This window comes from Labrus mixtus, chromosome 1 (genome assembly GCF_963584025.1).
Source record: "Labrus mixtus chromosome 1, fLabMix1.1, whole genome shotgun sequence".
Classification (NCBI taxonomy): domain Eukaryota; kingdom Metazoa; phylum Chordata; class Actinopteri; order Labriformes; family Labridae; genus Labrus; species Labrus mixtus.
The window spans coordinates 7905090-7925414 of record NC_083612.1 but is presented as its reverse complement, the minus strand read 5'-3'; the positions used below and the strand labels follow the sequence as shown (position 1 = coordinate 7925414).

Sequence of the window (20325 nt, the reverse complement as noted above, 5' to 3'; positions counted from 1 at the left end):
TTTTTTTTTTCTCAAGCCAGACTGCAGATCATTAAGAATGAAATGCTGTGATACGAAATCTATTAACTGATTACTTATCAGCCCTTCCAGTACCTTGGCTAACACGCAAAGTTTAGATATGGGTCTATAATTGTTTGGGGTAGATGGATCTCCACCAATTGATACACGAGTGACATCACCTCAGGAATTTTATTACATTTTAAAGTCGGGTTAAAAATGCAAGTTAATGACTCAGCAATTATCTCAGCAGTAATTTGCAAAAAGAATGGATCTAAGCCATCAGGACCAGCCGATGTTTCAGTGTTTATATAAAATTAGCTAGTCCTTATGGCTTAGATCCCTTCTGCAAATACATTTTTTTAAAGGTTTATTTTGAGAGACAGGACAGTGGATAGAGTCAGATAGCGAGGAGAGAGATATTGGGAAATGACATGCAGGAAAGGAGCCACAGGTTGTATAACTGCATGTCGCTATCTGTAAATCTTAGTTACTAACCACATATTTTCCTGTGAGCTCCTGAGCTCTTGTAGGTTACTCGCTCCGTGCAAGAAGCCCAGGAGGCCTTGTCCCGGCAGCAGAAGCCATGCTCTTGAGTAGACGGAGCTCCCCCAACCTTCAGCGAGGTGATCTGGCACTACTACCATCCGACATCCCTGACGCCCAGCCTCCACCATCGGACTGTGTCGTCCCCACAACCACCTCCATCCTCATTTGGCCTGCTCCGACCTCCACCTCAGTGGCAAGGAGGTGTGGACAACAGGAACGTCAGGAATACAAAGGAGAAATCCTTCCTTCATTATCCCATATACTCTTTTTGTAAAGTGTCTCAAGATAACACTTGCTATGAATTGGCGCTATACAAATAATGATTGATTGATTGAACCTGGCCCGCTCGCCTAACCACATCTCTTTTGATCTGTGCTTCTTGTCCTGAATGTCAATGTCTGCAACAAGTGTCCATTTACTATTTCAGACTTTAAATGTTTTTGAACATCCTGCTGCATTAGTCGCAGACCAGCAGGAATTTGTTTGCAGTTCTGTGTAGAGAATCAAAGAGCAGCTCCTTCAAGGTGACCGTGCAGCCTCGAGTCCTCCGGTCCTCTGCGTGTCTGCACCCTCTCTGTTCTTTCTGTTGCCTAATCTGCAGGTTGTGATCGCTAAAGCTGATCTGTGACACGTGAGGAGCATCTCTTCCCTCGCTGCTGGACCTGATGTGTGTTGAACGCCGCTCAGATTAAGGGAAAGGGGTTAGAGCGGCTCAGCAGGAGTGTTCCCAGCGGCAGGTAATCATGTCAGACAGGTTCGGAGGCTCGCTGTGTGCCACTGACCTAATCCTGATCGCTGCTCAGCTCAAGGTGACGGGGGAAGTTCAAGGCTACAGCATGACTGGTGTGTGCACCAACAGAATCATAAAGTCGGTAGGGAACACCTTGGTAGGCCATAGGACATTCATCTAAAGGGAGTGGGAGGGAGGGCTGATGACGTCCATGTTGAGTTTCACAGCGTTATATGTGAACTCCTTAACCCCCAATTTCCACACAATCCACATACTTGGTTTTGTGCTTGTTTCGACGTAATGTTGATTAAGTCCTGTTGGTTCTATTCGCTGTGTCTGCAGCGTTCTCCATTGAAATAGACATGAGCTTATTTGAAAAGGATCAGACAAGCGCTCGCTTGGGGAACACAATCATTGACGAGAGTGCGAGCAAATGACTGCGTAGTGCGCGGCGCTGATGGACCTCGACGCGCACTTAGTATGGAGAAATTGTTGGTAAGAGGGCTTAATACTATTCTAATGAAGCCTTTAAATCAGTGTTTTTGTCACACATGCATTCCTGAAAATTTCAAGATAATCTCAGGAAAGGCTGCCGCAAAAATCTTCCTGACCTGCCTGTTCACACTCGCACCTCAGCAAGAGGACCACAGACTTCAGGACAGCTTCAACAGATTTTATTGTAATCCTCCAAAACGCACAAAACCTGACTATTCGGCCAGGCGACGAGGCCACGCAGAGACATGTGAGCTCACAGAAACTCACAGTGTTTCATCAAACACGACTTCAGAAGAAAAACAAACATGGAGGACAATCGATGTCATCAGCCCTGTTGTGTCCTGTTGTGCGTTCTGTTGTTCTGTCGTGCGTTCTGTTTTGCAGTGAGAAAAAGATAAAGAATGTCAGTGAAATGCTGGCTGAGAAAACATCGCTTTATGTACACTGCAATGCTTGTAAGCTGTAAAAGTACACAACAACCTGTTGGTGACGCCTCCTGGTCTGCTCGCTCTCATTGGCTATTGTGAGTAATCCTTCAGAGGCAGCCTGATCTACAATCTTAAATATCAATTTACGATTTACCGCCATAATTTGGCTTTATATTGTACACTAGCTGCAGCTTAAATAAGCAATGCACCTCTAACGCACCCAACCAAGCTTCATTTTAAAACCAGCAGGCCCACGAGCTCACAGAAAAGCTGCAGGTATACACGCCTTCTTACACAACAGGGACTCTAAGATGACATTTGCTCTGCGCTGTGCACGGCTTTGTGCCAGGTGTAAGATAGAACCTGTAGTCCTAAAGACAACCAAAGCCGATACAACTAGAATCCCTTGTAGGTTAAAGAGGACATTATTATCTCCCCTTTTCCACCTTTTCAAACAGTCCCCCTGTGGTCTAAATGAAACATCTGTGCTGTGCTTTGGTCAAAATATAACATGAATCAAGCACCAGAGGAGGTTTGTGACCCTGTATAAACCAGCCCCCCCTGAGTTTTCCCCGTAGACATCACTCCTTCGCTAACCAGAATAAAAATGACGGACCTGTGAAATAGTTTTGTTCTGTGTTCTGTGTTGTAAGACTTATGCAGACCACAAACAAAGGACTGGATATATAAATGTTCAAAAACACAGTAAAAGTGGATTATTCAGAATATGTCCCCTTTAATTGGGCCTTGATTTGCCTTGTGTGCCGAAATGTGAAGCAGAAAAATTGTTATGTGGATTTAAACCTGACGTAATGAAGATGAACAAGTAAGAATCTGTATGTAGGAAGTGAGCGAGGGTTCAGTCCACTGATCCAGAAGGTTGACTTCTGCCCAAAGGAGCCTCCATGTGTGTGCTCATTCTTACTTATTAGAGCATGCTCATCAGAGTCCCTCTTCACCTGTGAGCATGCTCAGATGAGGCTTTTCTTTTAGATTCCTGATAAAAAAAAAAAGTGTGTTTGTGATGCTCAGAAAAGTTTAGTCCAAGCTCTGCAGCAGCTCATTTTCTAATAATTGTGTGTGACAGTGTGTGTCATGTGACATATAATGAAGTTTACATTTCCCATGGCACCCCGTGTCTGGTGTGTGTAGTTCCATGATGCAACACCAGGTACCTGAGACCCCCCCCTAACAGGACTGATCAGAGCTCAGTGAGACGACGTGTGTCACAGGTTGTGAGTTTGAGATCGTGCCGTTTCTCTGCTGCTTCCTTGAATTTTTCTGGAAACGTCATCAAAGAATTTGTAAAGTCCACAAACACTGTGTGCCGTCGGCCTTTTATTGTCTTCTGATTTCTTTTGTAGTCTTCTAGTAAATGCCGAGGCTGCCGAGAAACAGAGACCTGAATCTGCAACGTCACAGTTACTGGAAAACCGGAGGAAACATCTGAACACAACGTGCGAAAAAATATTCAATTCAGTACATTCGGAAACAAGCAGGAACAATCGTACCATGCACCCTGTCTCTCTTTTTAATTAGAGAAAACCATTTAAAACATTTTCATTTTATATTATATTTTACAAAACTTTTTTTTGTTTGTTTCATGCACGTTATTATTCTCCAAATCCCCCTGCAGGAACGGATGGGTGACGTAACTCACTCCTCATTTCCACACTCTGTGCGCGCCGCGGTCCGTCAGCGCCCGGCCCGGCTTTGCTACGTCGGACCTCACACGCCCCTGCCCCACTGGCTCTGTTTCTGGAGCGTGAGCGCAGCCATGAGCAGCTGCACACACACCACAGGAGAACTACAAGATCTCAGGAGAACTACAAGATCACGCGGGAATAAAGAGAAAAACCCGCACACAACATGTTGCTTTGTCTTTCTGAGGATGATTTGTTGTTCATTCAGTGCCTGTTTTGACATCTTGTTGATAAAGTGAAGAAAAATACAATCGTCTGTATGTTGTGTTTTATTTTGAAATTGACCGGACGCTCTGTGCGTCTCCTTGTCTCACTTCCTGTCCGGGTCGTTCTATTCTGTCCAGCTTGACGCATGCTTTCAGCGTACTCCGTTGAAAACAGACTCGCCGTGTATTCAGAGGCGCTGTTTGTCAACAGGCAACTGGGGCCCCAGGCCGGTAGGGGGCCCCCAAGGGCTGACAAACGTTAAACCACATAAGTGGTTCAAAATGTGCAAATTTTGCAATGACAGTGGGATACCTCCTTAAAGGGGGCCCCACCTGATAGCACTCCCTCTCCTTTGAAAACAAACATTTGTCAGTAAACGTCACCAAACGAAAATGAAGGGGAATTATCCGTCTGGGAGTAAAAAGAGAGAAAGAGCAGAGGCGTCGGGACACTGGCAGACATAATGGTGATGAATGCGGGTTGGAGGGGCCCCCGATGAATATTTTCCTAGGGCCCCAACAGACTCTAGAATCGCCACTGAATGTATTTGAAACAGAGCAGAGCGTAGTGGCGCTGCTGGCACGCTCCGAAGACAAACCGCAGCGCTCGCTGTGGAAACACAATCATTTACTAGAGTTTCAGCAAACTGCGTCTTAGTGCGCGGCGCTGCTGATGGACATGAAGCATAACACACTTTGCACTGTGTTACACCCTGCTACATCATAGAGAAAGATAACATAAACTAACGTCTTCCAGCCAACATCAGACGGCTTTCCTCCACAGACTAAATGTTTATGTGATAAACAGGGTTTCCTGTCAGTGGAAAATCAATTATTTACATACGTGACAAAGTTCATCTTCTTGGAAATGTGACAAACAATCTCATCTCAAAGTCCACTTGCTACCTTTTGTTTTTCAATCAGCTGCAGGAGCTCTGGGTACTTTTTTTTCATGACATGAGTTAGTTTATGTTTCACTTTAACTCTGAGTCTGTTGTTATGGAAACACTCTGTGAGCCTCACCTGCAACTGGTTTTAATGGTTCTGATGTTCCTCATATTTGTGACGCTTGTTATGATCCTGTTACTTTTGCCCGTCTTTGTCGTTATGTTTTCATGTCTTGTGTTGGTCACTTTGAATCACCTTATTGCTGCCTTGCCTCGATACTTCTAACGTTTCTCCTCGAGTTCCTCCTGCTTCTACCGGCGTTCACACATGCACTCCTGAACATGTCTACAGAGCTTTTTGGACAGGCTGCCCATGGAATCTTCCAGAGTTATACTGGCCTTACACATGAAGACATTTACAAAGATTTCAAACTCATGGATAAATTCTGAATAAAATCCTGAGAGTCTTGAGAGTTTACTGACATAGTTTCCTCTTTTCTAGACCCTCGCTTGTGTTTACTCTCTAATGTAAGTCACTATGGATAAAAGCATGAAGTCTTTTTTTTTTGTATTTTTGCAAAGTCTTCTAGGGTGAAGAGTCCGATGCTGTAATGACAGTTTTTTGCCTTCATATCATAGCTAAGTGTAATAAGACGTTTTCACAGTATAAACCAATGAGTGGGGAAAAAGTATATAGCTTCACTACCTGCAAAACTTCATCACCCCCGATAACTCACATGCTGTGAATTGTCCTGATAATTTCCTGCTGCGTTCACCCGTCGACTCTTGCCAACTTCCTGTTCATGAGGCTTGCAGCAGAGGGGAAGAAACTGTTGTTGTGGTGAGAGGTTTTGGTCTTGATGGACCGCAGCCGCTTACCAGAGGGGAGGGTCTCGAACAGTCCATGTGCGGGGAGGGGACGGCCACAATCTTACCTGCACGCCTCAGGGTCCTGGAGGTGTACAGGTCGTGTAGAGAGGGCAGGTTGCAGCCAATCACCTTCTCTGCAGAGCGGATGATGCGCTGCAGCGTACCGGACTGTGATGGAGGAGGAGAGGATGGACTGTAGTGTAGAAGTGAACCATCATGGTCTTTGGCAGGTTGAACTTCTTCAGCTGCCGCAGGAAGCACATCCTCTGCTGTCCTATCTCGATGAGGTCCTGGGTGATTACAAACATTTAGCACACAAAGCAGTTTAAAACCTGACGATCTCTACCAATGGAAGTGGTCGTGCAATTAACCGATTGGTGGTTTATTCTTCTTCTTATCGTGCTTTGACTTTACTTGATTGATCGTGTGATTTTCCCCAAGCATGGCAGACAAGCGGCTTTCTAAATCTCGCTCTACAGCTGCTGACGGTTCATTTTTCAGAGTACAGATGTGAATCTTGACACCTTTGAATCAGTTTATCACTATTTTACGATTCATCTTTACATCCTTAATTACTTAATTTGCTTACTTAATTTCTACATGAAAAAGGTTAACAATAATTTAAACAGTTACAGATGGTATAGTCTGTTTTTTTTTGTCTTATTCTTACTGATGGGTTACTTAATTTTATTTTTATTTTACATACTTTATTAATCCCTGATCCCAGAAGGGAAATTCTGGTTTACACTCATTAATGAATTACACTCATGCACAAACAGGACCTGAGGCAGTGCTAGGGAAGTGATCTGGCACCTCTCCAGCCTCCGTATTTTGGTCCGCACCGGAACTTGAACCGGCGACCCTCCGGTTCTTAACCGAGGTTCCCTACAGACTGAGATAGACTTTGTCTAATTTTCCTGAATTTTGTGTTGGCTTTCTGTTTTTCTGATGTTGTCAATGTTCCTCACAGTGTTTGTGTGTTTGGATGTTTCTGACCTCTCCGTCTTATTGAGACTTCAAAAACCGAAACATGCGAGAGAAAAAAAGTTGTGAAGATTCAAAGTTCTCGACTCTGTGACAAAGCTAGATTAATTTATCCTGCAATTAATTAATCATCCAATAATCAATAGATGTCTGTGTGTGTGTGTGTGTGTGTGTGTGTGTGTGTGTGTGTGTGTCTGTGTGTGTGAGTGTGTGTGTGTGTGTGTGTGTGTGTGTGTGTGTGTGTCTGTGTCTGTGTGTGTTCGTTTGTGTCTGTGTGTGTGTGTTTACATGTGTGTGTGTGCGTGTGCGTGTGTGTGGGTGCGTGTGTGTGCGTGTGCATGTGTGTGTGTGTGTTTGTGTGTGTGTGTGTGCATTTGATTGTGTGTGTGTGTGTGTGTGTGTGTGTGTGTGTGTGTGTGTGTGTGTGTGTTTGTGTGTGTGTGTGGGCTGCAGATTAGATGCAGGGCTGCAGCCTGTAGTCCCTCCTCCCCCTGCAGCTCTCCTCTATATATACACTGAGCGAGCCGGAGAGAGAGAGGCAGGGGACGAGCTCTGCACCGGCTCCACCGACACACTCAGAGTGTGAGAGGGAGAGAGAGAGAGTGTGTGTGTGTATGTGTGTGTGTGTGTGCAGCAGAGAGCGAGAGAGGCAGAGAGACATACACACTGACTGAGGGGACAGAAGAGACACAAACGCTTGAGCAGATTATTCCTCTTAAGTTTTGTTTTCATTTGAAGAAGAGGACAGTAAGAGAGAATATTTGACAGACAGGTGAATCAGACAGACAGGTAAAACCAGGTGACCCTCCTCTACACTCTCCTCTAATGATGGACGACTACAATCTCCCCTTCTGGATCTACACCGGGGTCCTGACGGTGTTCATCTGTGGGGCCATGAAGAAGATTTTGGCGTCCCACCTGAGCGCCACCCCCACCCTGGTGGCCTGGCTGGGGGCCACCGTGCTGGTGGAGCGTTTGTGGGCGTTTTGCCTGCCGGCCGTGCTGCTGATGGCGCTGCTCGTCCTCGCCTGCTGCATTTACTTTGCCACCAGGACCGGCTCTCCGCCCGCCACACTACCAGCCCACGGCAAAGCTGTACTCATCACAGGTAAGAGGAGGCTCCTCCCACTCTGTCAGGTGCATGTCTTTGCTCTTTTATTGTAAGTTAAAGGGTAGGCTTCTACAACTTTCAAGGGGACGTCAAATGGTGCTTTTTATTTGTTACAGGCTGCAAAACGTGCACTCTTTCTCAGAAAAGCAGCCTCTGTTGAGCTCCATATTTCATGCCTTTGAAAACAGATTTCATGTTCCTGCAGAGGATTAAACTAAGTGTGACACCTGAATTAGAATTGAGTGCATATTTTGAAGAGAAAAAACGGTCGAATCTGCAGATTTCCTGAAAACTGAATCAGCAAAAAAGCTTCTGAGACTGAGACTCATTTTAAAAATCTATCTCCAAACCCTTCAAACCTCTTACTCAGTCCTAACCTCAACTTCCAACTTTGATAACGTTGGATTGAATGCAACAAAGATCCAAAAGATTCTAAAATGTTTCTGGGGAAATGTTTATGAACTTAGAAATATAGACAGAAAGGTTGTGCAAGTGAAGCTGCAGGCATCACAGTTAATGTTCAGTCAGCTCTGTGTGTGTGCGCGTGTGTGTGTGTGTGTGTGTGTGTGCGTGCGTGCGTGTGTGTGCGAATAGAGCAGGCTGTAAGAGGTGAAAAGGAGTTTTTGATAATCTTTTGTGTGAGTGTAAATGATCAGTCGAGGTCACGTTGTAAAGAACACTTAAAAAAACCCACCACTTTGTGTCGCTGAGATCAGATCAGGGAGGTGATCTGATCCCCCTGAGACTGTGTGTGTGTTGGGGGGGGGGGTAAACTTCATGAACAATAGCTGTCCACAGGGGGGGGGGGGGGGGGGGGGGGGGGGGGGGGGGAAGGTGGGGATTCCCCTTCATTATAAAAAGTCAATGAGTGTGACATCAGAAGCAGCAGGTCTGTGGGTTCACTGGTTATTGTTGAGTGTTTTTGTCCCATTTTCCGCTATCAGAGAGCCGAGGAAGTGAGCCTGATAAGAGGGCTGATTAGTTTATGGATCTGTGTGTGTGTGTGTGTGTGTGTGTGTGTGTGTGTGTGTGTGTGTGTGTGTGTGCTCGCTATGACATGTGAAGCCTTCAGCAGTCGCTCCGTGTTTGGAACAGCCCTCTGTGCAGACTTAATCACATTTCTTGTTGCCAGCTGGCCCGGGGCTCTCGGTGTGGTAGTTAACGAGGTAATCAGATCTGCAGATTAATGCGGCTGTTTAATAACACCACGCTTTGCCTTTGTGTTCCCCTGCGCTCCATGTAATCAAGAGACTTAAAGCGGAAACTTTCCCTAACAGGTCCTCAGCTAACCTGGAAGGTCAGAGGCGGGCGTCACCATGGAGGCGAGCCGACGCTCTGCTCACTCTGCTGCTGTTCAACCCACTGCTTATAAATCCACATGATACACTCTGTAATCTGTTTTTAATTGAAGCTATTTGAGATAACAGTTTCATGGGAACAATCTGTCAATAACACAATAAGGTTGTGTGAAAATCGAACCCAAAATATTTGTAGATGAGTTTTTTGATTTAAAATATCACCAGGCTGTAAACACTTTTATTTCTGTTGTAAAAGTTGTCAGTTTAAATTTGGGACTTGATGGGGATCCCTCAGTTTGTGCAGCAAGCATCTAGTGGACGCTCGAGGAAGTGTTGTTTTTTGCACTTCCTCCTTGGCTTCATCTTTTTAGCAACAGAAGTTGCTGCTTGCTTTCAAGCAATGTTTTTTAAATGTTCGGTTTCTGTGGATATTTGGCGCCCTCTGTGGACAAACTATGGATTACATATGGATGCAGTAACCCTTAAAGGGGACATATTATGAATAATCCACTTTCACAGTGTTTTTGAACATATATCTGGGTAACCTGAGTGTCTACCGACCCACAAAATGTGAAATAAACTCATCCAGTCCTTTGTTTGTGGTCTGCATAAGTCTTACAACACAGAGAGAAATGCTCCGTTTCAAATGTGCTCTCCTTGTGATGTCACAGTGGGATTCTGGTAAAAAAAAATACCTGGTATCTCCACCCATGGACCCCAGCCTAGAACAAAACATTTGCACAGGTCCGTCATTTTTATTCTCGCTACAGAGGAGTGATGTCTACCGGGAAAACTCAGGGGGGGGCTCATAGCATTTAAAGAGACACACACACCAAAACGGAGCGTTCTGAGAGAGCTGGTTTATACAGGGTCACAAACCTCCTCTGGTGCTTGATTCATGCTGGCGAAAAAAATAGCTCCAAAACGGTGATCGTACTTCAAGATTAGTTTTGGTGTTTCTGCACAGTTAAATATAACCGGTTAACGTCTTTAATTTAGCAAATACTTTGTGTCTGTTTGGCTGCCTTTCTGTGGCTATTAAGCTGCAAATAACACAAACATTAATACATAAACACAGTCACAATAAACTGCAACTTGATAGAAGATTACAACTGTCCAACATGCTCCTTCGTTGCTCCTGCTGAACCGAACAATAACATTTTACATCCATTTTAATGATACCAATAATCCATCCTGGTTAACATCTCACAGCTACATCCCCCATATAAGTCACACATTAGGCTTTGTTTGCTTCTGTTCTTGAGTCTTTCCTCCTCTTTAAACCTTCTCCAGTAGTGTCCACATGCTAAACTGTATGCATGCACACATTTTAGACTTTGAACAAAGGTGTGGTCCACGTCTCCAGCAGTCAACTCCCACACAGGAAGGCGTGCTGCTTTGATCAGGAGGAAAGAAATCTAGGTTACACAAACATCAGATGGACGTTACTGAACTGTTCTCACTCACTCAACAAACCCAGAGAAGTGACCTCCGCAGGGCAAGCCTTTTTAAGCCTTTTTTTTGGGGAGCCTCCATCTGAATCTTAACTCCTACCTTCTCTGTGTGGAGTCACGTATGCAGAGAAGCTACTCTCACCTCTGTAAATCAGAGCTCTGATGATGTAGGTGGTCAGGAGCTTTGGTGCTTTGTGGGCTACTGCGAGCACCCACGGTGCCATGGTGGAAAAATACACCAAACATACAGAAGAGTGGACACGGTGGAAGTAGAGACTTTAAATTCTCCCAGTAGTACTGTAGGTTTCATGCACTGACTATAAAGCTACAATATGCAAAACTCCTCTAATAGAATAAAACTTTCAACAGGGAGAACATTGTCTTCCCCATTTCCACAATCCCACTCATATCTGAGCAATTTTAAGACAGTTTCATGAAACTTATGTTGTTGAAAAGTCAGTGAACTGAACCGTGTAAAGGATGTTTTCAGGTCAATTTAGACCCTGATTTTTGAGTCGTACGACTGATTTTGAAGTCAGGCCAATCGTGTGTAGTCAGTTGCGCAGTGTGTACGCAAAATTTCTATTTCATCCGACGGCACGCTTTTTGCCCAACTGGCTCGCTTTCTGGAGCGTGAACGCAGCCATGTGCGGCCGTAAACATCGGATCACAGAAGAACTACAAGATCACGCTGGGAATAAAGAGACCTCAGTGCGTGAAGCTGAGCAGAGCGGAGTGCGGCGCTACTGGCATGCTCCGGAGACAGGCCGCAGCACGTGACTAAAGAGAGAGAGAGAGAGAGAGAGAGGGAGAAAACGGCGCCATAGTGCGCAGCGCTGACGGAATGCACACAGACTATTTTGAAATAGTCACGGCCCAATCAGCTGCTCTGCACTGGCCGGTTGCAGTTGGAAACTTTGGTCGTACCACTGCACACACTTGCACAGTGAGAGCAGAGTCACGAGCCGTTCCCCTAACTTCAGCACTTTTTATTGTCCTGCTTGTGCCCGCACAAACTGACAGCAGACGTCAAAAATCACCGTGGCAACAGCGAGGCATGCCTGTTAAATCTGTCTTTCCTTTCCAAATATCAGCACATAAATCGGAAGTCGGCTATAAATACAGAACACATGAATCAGGAGGAAATCAGGGTGTCAGTCCGGACTCTTCCTGATTTCTGATCTTGAACGTCGGTCTCGCGTTGAACCGTTGTTATTTCCAAACCAGATCAACATGTTGTGCGGACTAAGCTGTCCGCACAACAGCTTCGGGAGGTCGTCTGGTGTCATAGTAACATAGATTAAAATCCCTCAAGTCTGTATGTCACCTCGTCACGTGACCTAAACAATGTATGCAAACACAAGGAGCCATGACGTAAAGGTTCTTATGGATGAATTTGTCCGCTCTTTTAGAACATAAGCTCTGTTCTTTAGGTCTTATTACAGTTTGAAAGCTGCCCTGCGAGTCCTAGAAATGGGATATCCAAGAACAGATTTTAACCTGGTCAAGAGCTGAGATCTTAATCAACAGCTCCTTCTTAATTGGCTCTGCTGAAAGCTTGTAAAGGTCAGTGCGGGGTCATTCTGGGAATAAGAGCAGAGGGTGGAAAAAAAAAAAACCACTCGGTAAACCTCTTAGAAAGCTAATGAACTGCTCCACAAAGAGGCACATTCTTCAAAGGATGAGGGTTGAAGTCACAGGGCTCGCTGACCGGGCAGCGCTGCAGGCTGGCACCCTGCCGGCGTATGGAGGACACCTCTCAGAGCCCTTTTAGACCCTCCATCGGGGAGGGAAGGGAAAGCTCTGTGGCGAGAAGATCGATCTGTTCCAGACCTCTGAATCTCTTCCTGCATTCTCAAACTTTTCAGAGCTTCTACGAGTCTTTTATTCATCATAGATTTGAGTTACACTAAAGAACAGTTTTACAATCTTCAATCACGGTTTATGGAAAACTGAAAATGTTCCTTCCTGACAGATTTTGCAAATCAATATGTAAGTGATGCAATTGACAGGAGTATTCTCTGGCAAATGTTCAAACAAGCGGCCACCTCTGGAGTTGAAAAATTAAGCCAATGTGGTAGTGCAAAATCCTGCAGTTCCTCGAGTGTCCACTTGAGGCTGGCTCCAAGAGACCCGGAAGTCACATACACACTCCTTATAAAAAAGTCAGTTTTGACAGAAGAAATTAGCATGTTTACAGCCTGTTACAAACAAACAGCAACCTCCGGTGTTGAAAAATGAAGCCAATGCAGAAGTGCAAAGAACTGCAGTTCTTGCAGTGTCCACTAGAGGCTGGCTCCAAGAGACCTGGAAGTCACATACACACAACAGGCTAAAAAAGCAGTTTTTACAGCATAAATTAACATGTTTACAGCCTGGTACAAAAAACGAAACAGGTCTGATTAGTCATTGTCCTCATGGGCACACACTGTACGTGGGTTAATTTTATTATAACGCATCCGTTTTGATTTTATGAAGGATACATGTTATCCATAGTTAGGCTTGTAGCTGACCTGATTGACAGGCGGGCGCGGGGTAACAGTTTGTCAAGAGGCTTAAAACCCGCCTCAGCTCCAGCTCTCAGCCTGTCGTTAGGTTGACTGAAAGTTAGACTGAGACAGGATTTCCAACATGGCGGCTGCTGCAGATGAGCCATCATGAGCCGCCTGCAGGAACAGATCGGTGACGTCACTCAGGCTTCATCCATTAATATTTACAGTCTGTGGTCACAAAAAACTGTTATTGGGCTTATGAAAATCTGACAGTCAGCGTTTCCAATATGGCAACCGCCATGGTTAGACTTCCCTACTTGGCCTTCAGAAACCAATGGGTGACATAACACAGACTTTGTCCACTATTATTTACTGGTAATGGGCGGCTCACGCTTGTTGCTGCTTTTTTGGGACGTAGTATATCGATCGGCTGTCTGTGTTTTGTCCTGTGAGTGGAACAGACAGGTCGCATTGACAAAGGTTAGCGTGCATTCCTTTTCATCTTTTCATGATGCTTACTGCTAACTTCTAACAAAGCTGTAAAATGAATCTTCAGAGAAACACATTTCATATTTCAACCTTGCTTACAGCGGGAGGCCTGGTTTAAGATAGAGAGCTCATTTCTTTCCACGGCTGCTCTTCACATCAGGAATCTGTCGGTCGTTTTCCCCCTCCCGAGATGATCTGTGGCTGGTGTTCTCAGGAGACTCTTGACTCCGGGTCCAAAGGTTCCAGTTACACAGCTGCAGTCAAACCGATCCAACAGAAACAAGAACAGAAATACAAACTGCTCCTCTCTCCAAAAGTTACTCTTCAATTCTCATCTGTAATTTCGGGGAATCTGTCTTTGTGGAATTGTCCTTCTTTTGAATCTTTACTGGCCTGTTTTCTTTTTTCATCTCATTTGATTCAAAATGTATTTTTTTCCCTCGGTTTTCCCTTTATTCTTTTCACGTCGAACGTTTTCCTTTTTATCTCCCGTCTTTACACTTCTTTGATCTTCACTTCCACCTTCTCATTTAGCCTTCAATCTCCTCTTGTGCTTCATGCCTTGCACCTTCTTTTCTCCACTTTCCTTCCTAACCGTCGGCCTCTTTCCTCTCCTCCTCCTCCACTTCTGTTTCTTTAACTTAATCCATCAAGTTCATCAAAAGTTCATCTTAATACAAAGCAAGTCGATCAGCGGCGATAACTTCTCTGAATGGAAAAAAATGTCAGAAGAAGAGAGAGAGAGTGAGACGCTCGTCTGTGATAAGAACCACCAGGCCTCTCCTCAGTCAGAGCGAGTTACATAACAGAACGTGTTTACAGGAGGTGATCGTCGTCGGTTATTTAAAGGCTTGACTCTTTGTTCCTCGTCCTGTCACAAGACCTCTGCTCACAGTTGGACGACGGCTTGTTACCACAGATTTTTCAGACCGATGAAGCAACGATGACCTCCTTGCTGTTTTTCACATGGAGAGAACAAACACCATGCAGGAACGTTTTAGGAGACATTGCTCAACATTCAGGCCCGCCATGTGAACACGAGCATGTGGTCGCAATCTGTGTTCTGATTTCAGAACGAGGCACCTCACAGACAGAAATGTTGCATCAGTGAGTTCTGCTTCATGTCGTCCAAGAACCCCTGAGATCTTCTTGAGGACTGTTACAACCGATGAAACCTTTCCAAAGTCCCTGGAAGTCTATTTATGACCCTACAACCCCAAAAAGAACCATCAGAACCGAGTCACTTCCTCAATGACTCTGTGACCTTTGATAAGTATCCCGTAAAGAACCTTCTCAGTGCTGTGATGTGGAGCATGATGAGGTCAAACATTTGAAGACTTTGAGACTTTATGAGCCGCTCTTTGAGGCTAAAGATTTGTGCTCTATAAGGAAGACCGAGTCCACACACCAGAAGCCGCTCCAAGTCTATCACCACATGTGACGTTTGGGGCCCTAGCCGTTCATCAGACAGGGATGATGGTTGATTAAAACTGACCTGTTTCTTGAATTGTAGACTGATTGTGAAGTGGGGCCAAATTTCAGAAACGTTCCTGATTGAGCTGCTGCTTCAACCATCATAGGATGATTTTCTGACATGCTGGTCATGCACTCTTGCACAGTGAGAGCTGAGCCCAAGCGGAAACCTCCGGTCTTGAAAAATGAAGCCAATGCGGAAGTGTAAAATCCTGCAGTTCATTGAGTGTCCACTAGAGGCTGGCTCCAGGAACACCGGATGATACATTCACACCACAGCCAAAAAGTTGTTGTCATTGCCGGCACACACTGGACGGGGGGTGATTTTTTTAAAACAATACCATATTATCCATATTTAGGCGCGTAACTGACATGATTGACAGGTGGGCGTGATGTAACAGTTTGTCAGGAGGCTTAAAACCCGCCTCAGCTCCAGCTCTCAGCCTCTCGTTAGGGTTGACTGAAAGTTAGGCTGAGACAGCATTTCCAGCATGGCGGCTGCTGCTGATGAGCCTCCGGAGCCCCCTGCAGGAACAGACGGGTGACGTCACTCAGGCTTCAAACATTAATATTTACAGTCTATGGCTGAGCCCCGAGCTGATTCTCCAACTTCTGATTGTGCCTGCATGAACTGGTAGACAGCGTCTGAAATCACCACAACACCAGCAGGCGAAAGACGGAGAGGATGGACTTTTCTCATCATTTGGGGGTTTGTAGACGGACCAGGGACACATATTAGTGTTAGAGAATCATGGTGAAGTGTCCCCTGCATAACCCTGTGACCTTTAAGTAAAAAAACAAAGCCCTGTGAGGTGAAACACTTAAAGGTGGTACAGTGTGATTTAAAAGGAGAGCGGCTCCGTGTGACCTCTCGGTGACCCTTCATCAGTCAATGTCATGGTAACATTCCTCTGTGTGTTTTTATGTCCGTGATGACGTTCTCATTCTCAGCCATCACCATTCTGTGATGACTTCCAGGTGCATCGCTCTGCTGGATAATAAGACAGTCCGAGCGGACAGATCTAAACGGACCAATGAGTTACGACTGAAAATACCATGCAGAACAAAGAGAGATTCTCCTGACTCTACTTTAAACTTTTCATCAGACAACTGTTCACCATTTCCCACATGTGCTTTAAATCTCTGAGGATAAGGAATCTGAGGGCCAGATGGGTTTTTTTATTAACCGTGAAACCAAATTTCTTTCAGGTAAAGACGGAAAAAATGAGAACTCATACAAAAATGTGTAATCAATAACTTAGTTTTATGACATATCACATCAACATTTGGGCATTTTCTGTTATAATGTATTAATTTATCAGCCTTCTTGAATTAAATCGGTATTATAAATTGGTTTCTCTGTCCTGATTGAGCTAGTAACGATCCCTCCTGCCTATAACCTGCCTGTAATCTGTGTGTGAGGGTGGAGCCGCTGTGTGCAGATGTGGAGGCCTCCTCCCAGAGACAGATGTGTGTTTGACCTCCGATGTTGCTCCGTGCTCGTCCGTCTCTGCCCAGAATCACGTTTAGTTCTTCATGTGAGGGGGGCCCCTCGGAGCCCCGGCCCCCCTTTACATAACGCCGCTCCTCCCTCTGAGCAGAGATAACACGGGTTCAGCTGCAACCCCGAGCCGTCTGCTTCACGGAGATAAATCTTCTGTTTTGTTTTGATGCTCCTGTGAGCTCGGGTTTTAAGAGAGGAACAACGCGGCCGTCCCGACAGCGGCCTGACTCTTCTTCTGTCGGCCCTCTTTGACGATCTCCCCGTCCCACACCCTATGTGCGGCCCTATGAGCAAATATGGCGCCGTGCTGTGAGAGGTCGGCAGTGCAGGGGATGAAGAATGTAGGACAGTGTGCGGTCTTAACAGAAACCTGAGAACAGAGGTCACATACAGTTCACCACCAAATTAGCTCTTTTATTCAAACCAAAATTAGCTGCAGAATTTAGTGTCTAGATGACTATAAGGTTACAAAATTTAAGGTTACAAAATTTAACAAACTCATACTTGGGCTATGAAACAATCGTGCCTAATGCTGGTCTTACATCATCAGTCGTTTGTTTGGTGTGTTGTGGTCTTAATGTGAAAACGCGTTAAGTATGTGGTGTGCTGTTTGGTTCACCTCTGCTCTCCACACACTACAGGATCAAGTTATCAGTGCTGCCGGATGTATGATAACTGTCGTATTTGTACCATCATTTTGCCCTCTGAACGATGTACGATCAATAATTGCAGAAAAGGCAAAATGTACAATAATTAGGCAATTTCAACTAAACATTGTACGTGATTTGAGAGCAGCCAATCACATCAGCATGACTGATTACGTAACATTTAGCACCTAACCAGCACGCCCGCCTCTCTGCTGCCAGGGCTCTAACTGCCAATCAGATCATCACAACAACTTAAGATGCTACTAGCTCGGCTACACAGCCGCTGGAGTCGGAGCAGGTTGCAAACAGTTTACACTTTAAAGTTTGTTCTTTGTTTGTGTATTTAAATTAATGTGGTGTGTAGGGCATCGTTTTGCTATGTAGTGTGGTATGAAGGAACCGTCTCGTTTTAAAAAAAAAATGTACGATATTTTAAAGTAAAATACAGTAATTTTAAAGCCGCAGCTGTATTTTCCATCAGGCAACACTGCTAGTTATATTTGTCGTCATGTGTGGGGGCCTCTCACATTTTCAACATCTGTAAAGATTTTTTTTTAATCTTTGAGTGTTGGCAAGGCTTTAGGTCAGGGATGAGCAACTTTGGTCACAGCAAGGGCCACATTCACTTAATTCTCACTGCCAGAGGGTCAAATTGTAGGATAAAAAAAACGATTACAATCAATTATGTCTCAAATTTAACTCAACATATACCAGTGATCAAATATTATTATGGACATATTTCTGGGTTCATGATTTCATGGCAGATTTTGTCATGTTTTCTTCATGTTTCCAATTCATTGATGTGTAAAAATTGAGGGCCACGTTGAGGGTTGATGTGGGCCGCCAGTTGCCCACCCCTGCTTTAGGTGCACGTTACACTGCAGCAATTACCGCCTGTTTCATGGCTACGAGCTGAAGAAATCTACTGGAACAATTCAGCAACACTTAACGTCTTTTATAGCCCGAAATATAACATTATAGTTCCCAAAGTTAAAATAGACTGGATGGGCCCTTTAAGAGGAGAGTGGGGAGTAAAAATAGTCTTGTTTGTTTTATGATTACATCGATTAAATTCTTAACACACGTGCACACACACACACACACACACACGCGCGCACACACACACACACACACACACACACACACACACACACACACACACACACACACACTACTATTATTATCATCTGTCAAACTGTCGCAACTACCACCCATAGCTCATGGGTGTGTCAGACAAGTTGGCAGGGAAAGTCAAATATTTCTGTGTGTGTGCGCGTGTGTGTGTGTGTGTGTGTGTGTGTGTGTGTGTGTGTGAATCAGGTGTACTCTGTGTTTCGGTTACGTGGAGTAGAGTGCTGGTATTTATCTCCGGAGCCAGCATTCACTCTATTCCTCTCCTCGGGGACGTGACTCTGGAACTCCTCCAAGGACACGGAGTCAAGCAGCGTGCCAACGCCTCGCCAGCAGAGCTCTTTCAGACACCCGCTGCACAAAAGAACAAACAGAGCAGCGAGTTCTGCAGCAGATCAGGTTGTAGGTGCTGGGACTTCTGGGAAACTGGGGAGCTGAGGGGTACGTGACAGATCCCGTTGGGGGGGGGAGGGAGGAACTTCATTTTGGGAAACAAATGTGCACGTGTAGAGACGAGGACTTCTTCTCTTTAATTATCCAGCAGAAGTCAGACTTCACTTCTCTGAGAATGATTCAAGTTTTATTGTGAACTGTGCCAACATCATGAATGTAAAAAGGAAGAACCAGGAACCAGAGGGCGTCAAACTGAGACCCTAACCCGGCATGTAACCGTCTGCACTGACTAATAAGAAACTTCAACTACATTTTCATCAATTTCTGATGAATTCAATCCAATAAAGCTGCTCTTGAAATGTTGCCTGCCCTTACCTTTGTTTTTAAACACCTTTTCCCCTGAAACCTAGTCTCATTTGTTTTCCGAAATACATCTCTATTCCTGCAGCCGCCTGCTGAAGTCCTCCTAATAGTTAGAACTTTTTAGATCCCAGTTTGAATATCGCCGTTTAGATTCTTTAACATGTTTTTTCTACCTTCCTCATCATCCCCACCCGCGGCTTTCTCAGATATCTATTTCTGTTTGTTTTCATGTTGGTCTTTGGAAAGGACTTTGTGCTACTAGTTAGAAAACGTCTTTTCCATTATTTTAATATTTCTATAATGTGAAATGCCGTTATGGGTGCGTGACTTGTTCTACAATTCATTTATCAGACGCTTTTATCCAAAGTGACGTACATCAGAGAGTAAGTACAACACAAGCAAGGATCTAGAGAGGAGGAGACAACGTCAGCAAGAGAAAACAAACAGCTTTAAGTCCGATCAGACACACAGGTGTGGACAGGAAGTGACTAGAGGTGTTGACAGGAAGTGACCAGAGGCAAAGCACAACAGCTGTTCTTGAGAGTTCTAATCAGCATCAAAAACGTCCTTAAATCGTCATCAATAATATCACTAAGGTCGTCGGTGTTCATAAAGAGCTGGGTCTTTAGCTTTTTCTTAAAGGTGCAGAGGGACTCTGCAGATCGAATGGAGTTTGGAAGTTTGTTCCACCACCGGGGGGCGACAGAGGAGTAAAGAGTCTTAGGGCTCTGTTGTGAAGGAAGAATTTGTTCAGTCCAGATTTAGATATTGTGCTAATTCCGGCATGTTGTGTTGACATGACGTGCTGGCATGTTGATTGATGTGCACAATGTGTCCTTTTTCAGAAAATTAATAAATAAAAATTGAAAAAAAAGAGATCCATAAAAATGTTCTTTGTGAGTCATTAATTAAAAAGTTAACTCAAGAACGCCGACTTCAATGTCTCAGATCGCTTTTCGGTGACTAAACCTTTTGAACTGTGTTTCTTTATTCCTCTGCGGGCATGAACTGGCAGAGTAATTCACATTTTGGATCACAACACACATAGTTATGGTTTTCCACTTTGTGCTGAGAAGCATCGGCTCGTTGAAGCTCTCTGTCCAAACTTGCAGCTGTCGAGC

The 20325-nt window shown here is 44.8% G+C and overlaps 1 protein-coding gene and 1 long non-coding RNA gene across 2 annotated transcripts in view; both read left to right on the top strand.

The window, feature by feature from the left end:
* The first annotated feature begins 7368 nt into the window (after window positions 1–7368).
* hsd11b2 (hydroxysteroid (11-beta) dehydrogenase 2) overlaps window positions 7369–20325 on the top strand; it is a 29103-nt gene continuing 16146 nt past the window's right edge. Inside the window, exon 1 of the mRNA XM_061050099.1 lies at window positions 7369–7957. Coding sequence (XP_060906082.1) covers window positions 7675–7957 — 283 coding nt within the window. The 5' untranslated portion in view covers window positions 7369–7674. The remainder of the gene's footprint in view (window positions 7958–20325) is intronic.
* LOC132983527 (uncharacterized) lies at window positions 8808–9850 on the top strand. The gene is made up of 2 exons (XR_009674849.1): window positions 8808–9126; window positions 9238–9850. It is a non-coding gene; the product is annotated as an uncharacterized LOC132983527 (long non-coding RNA).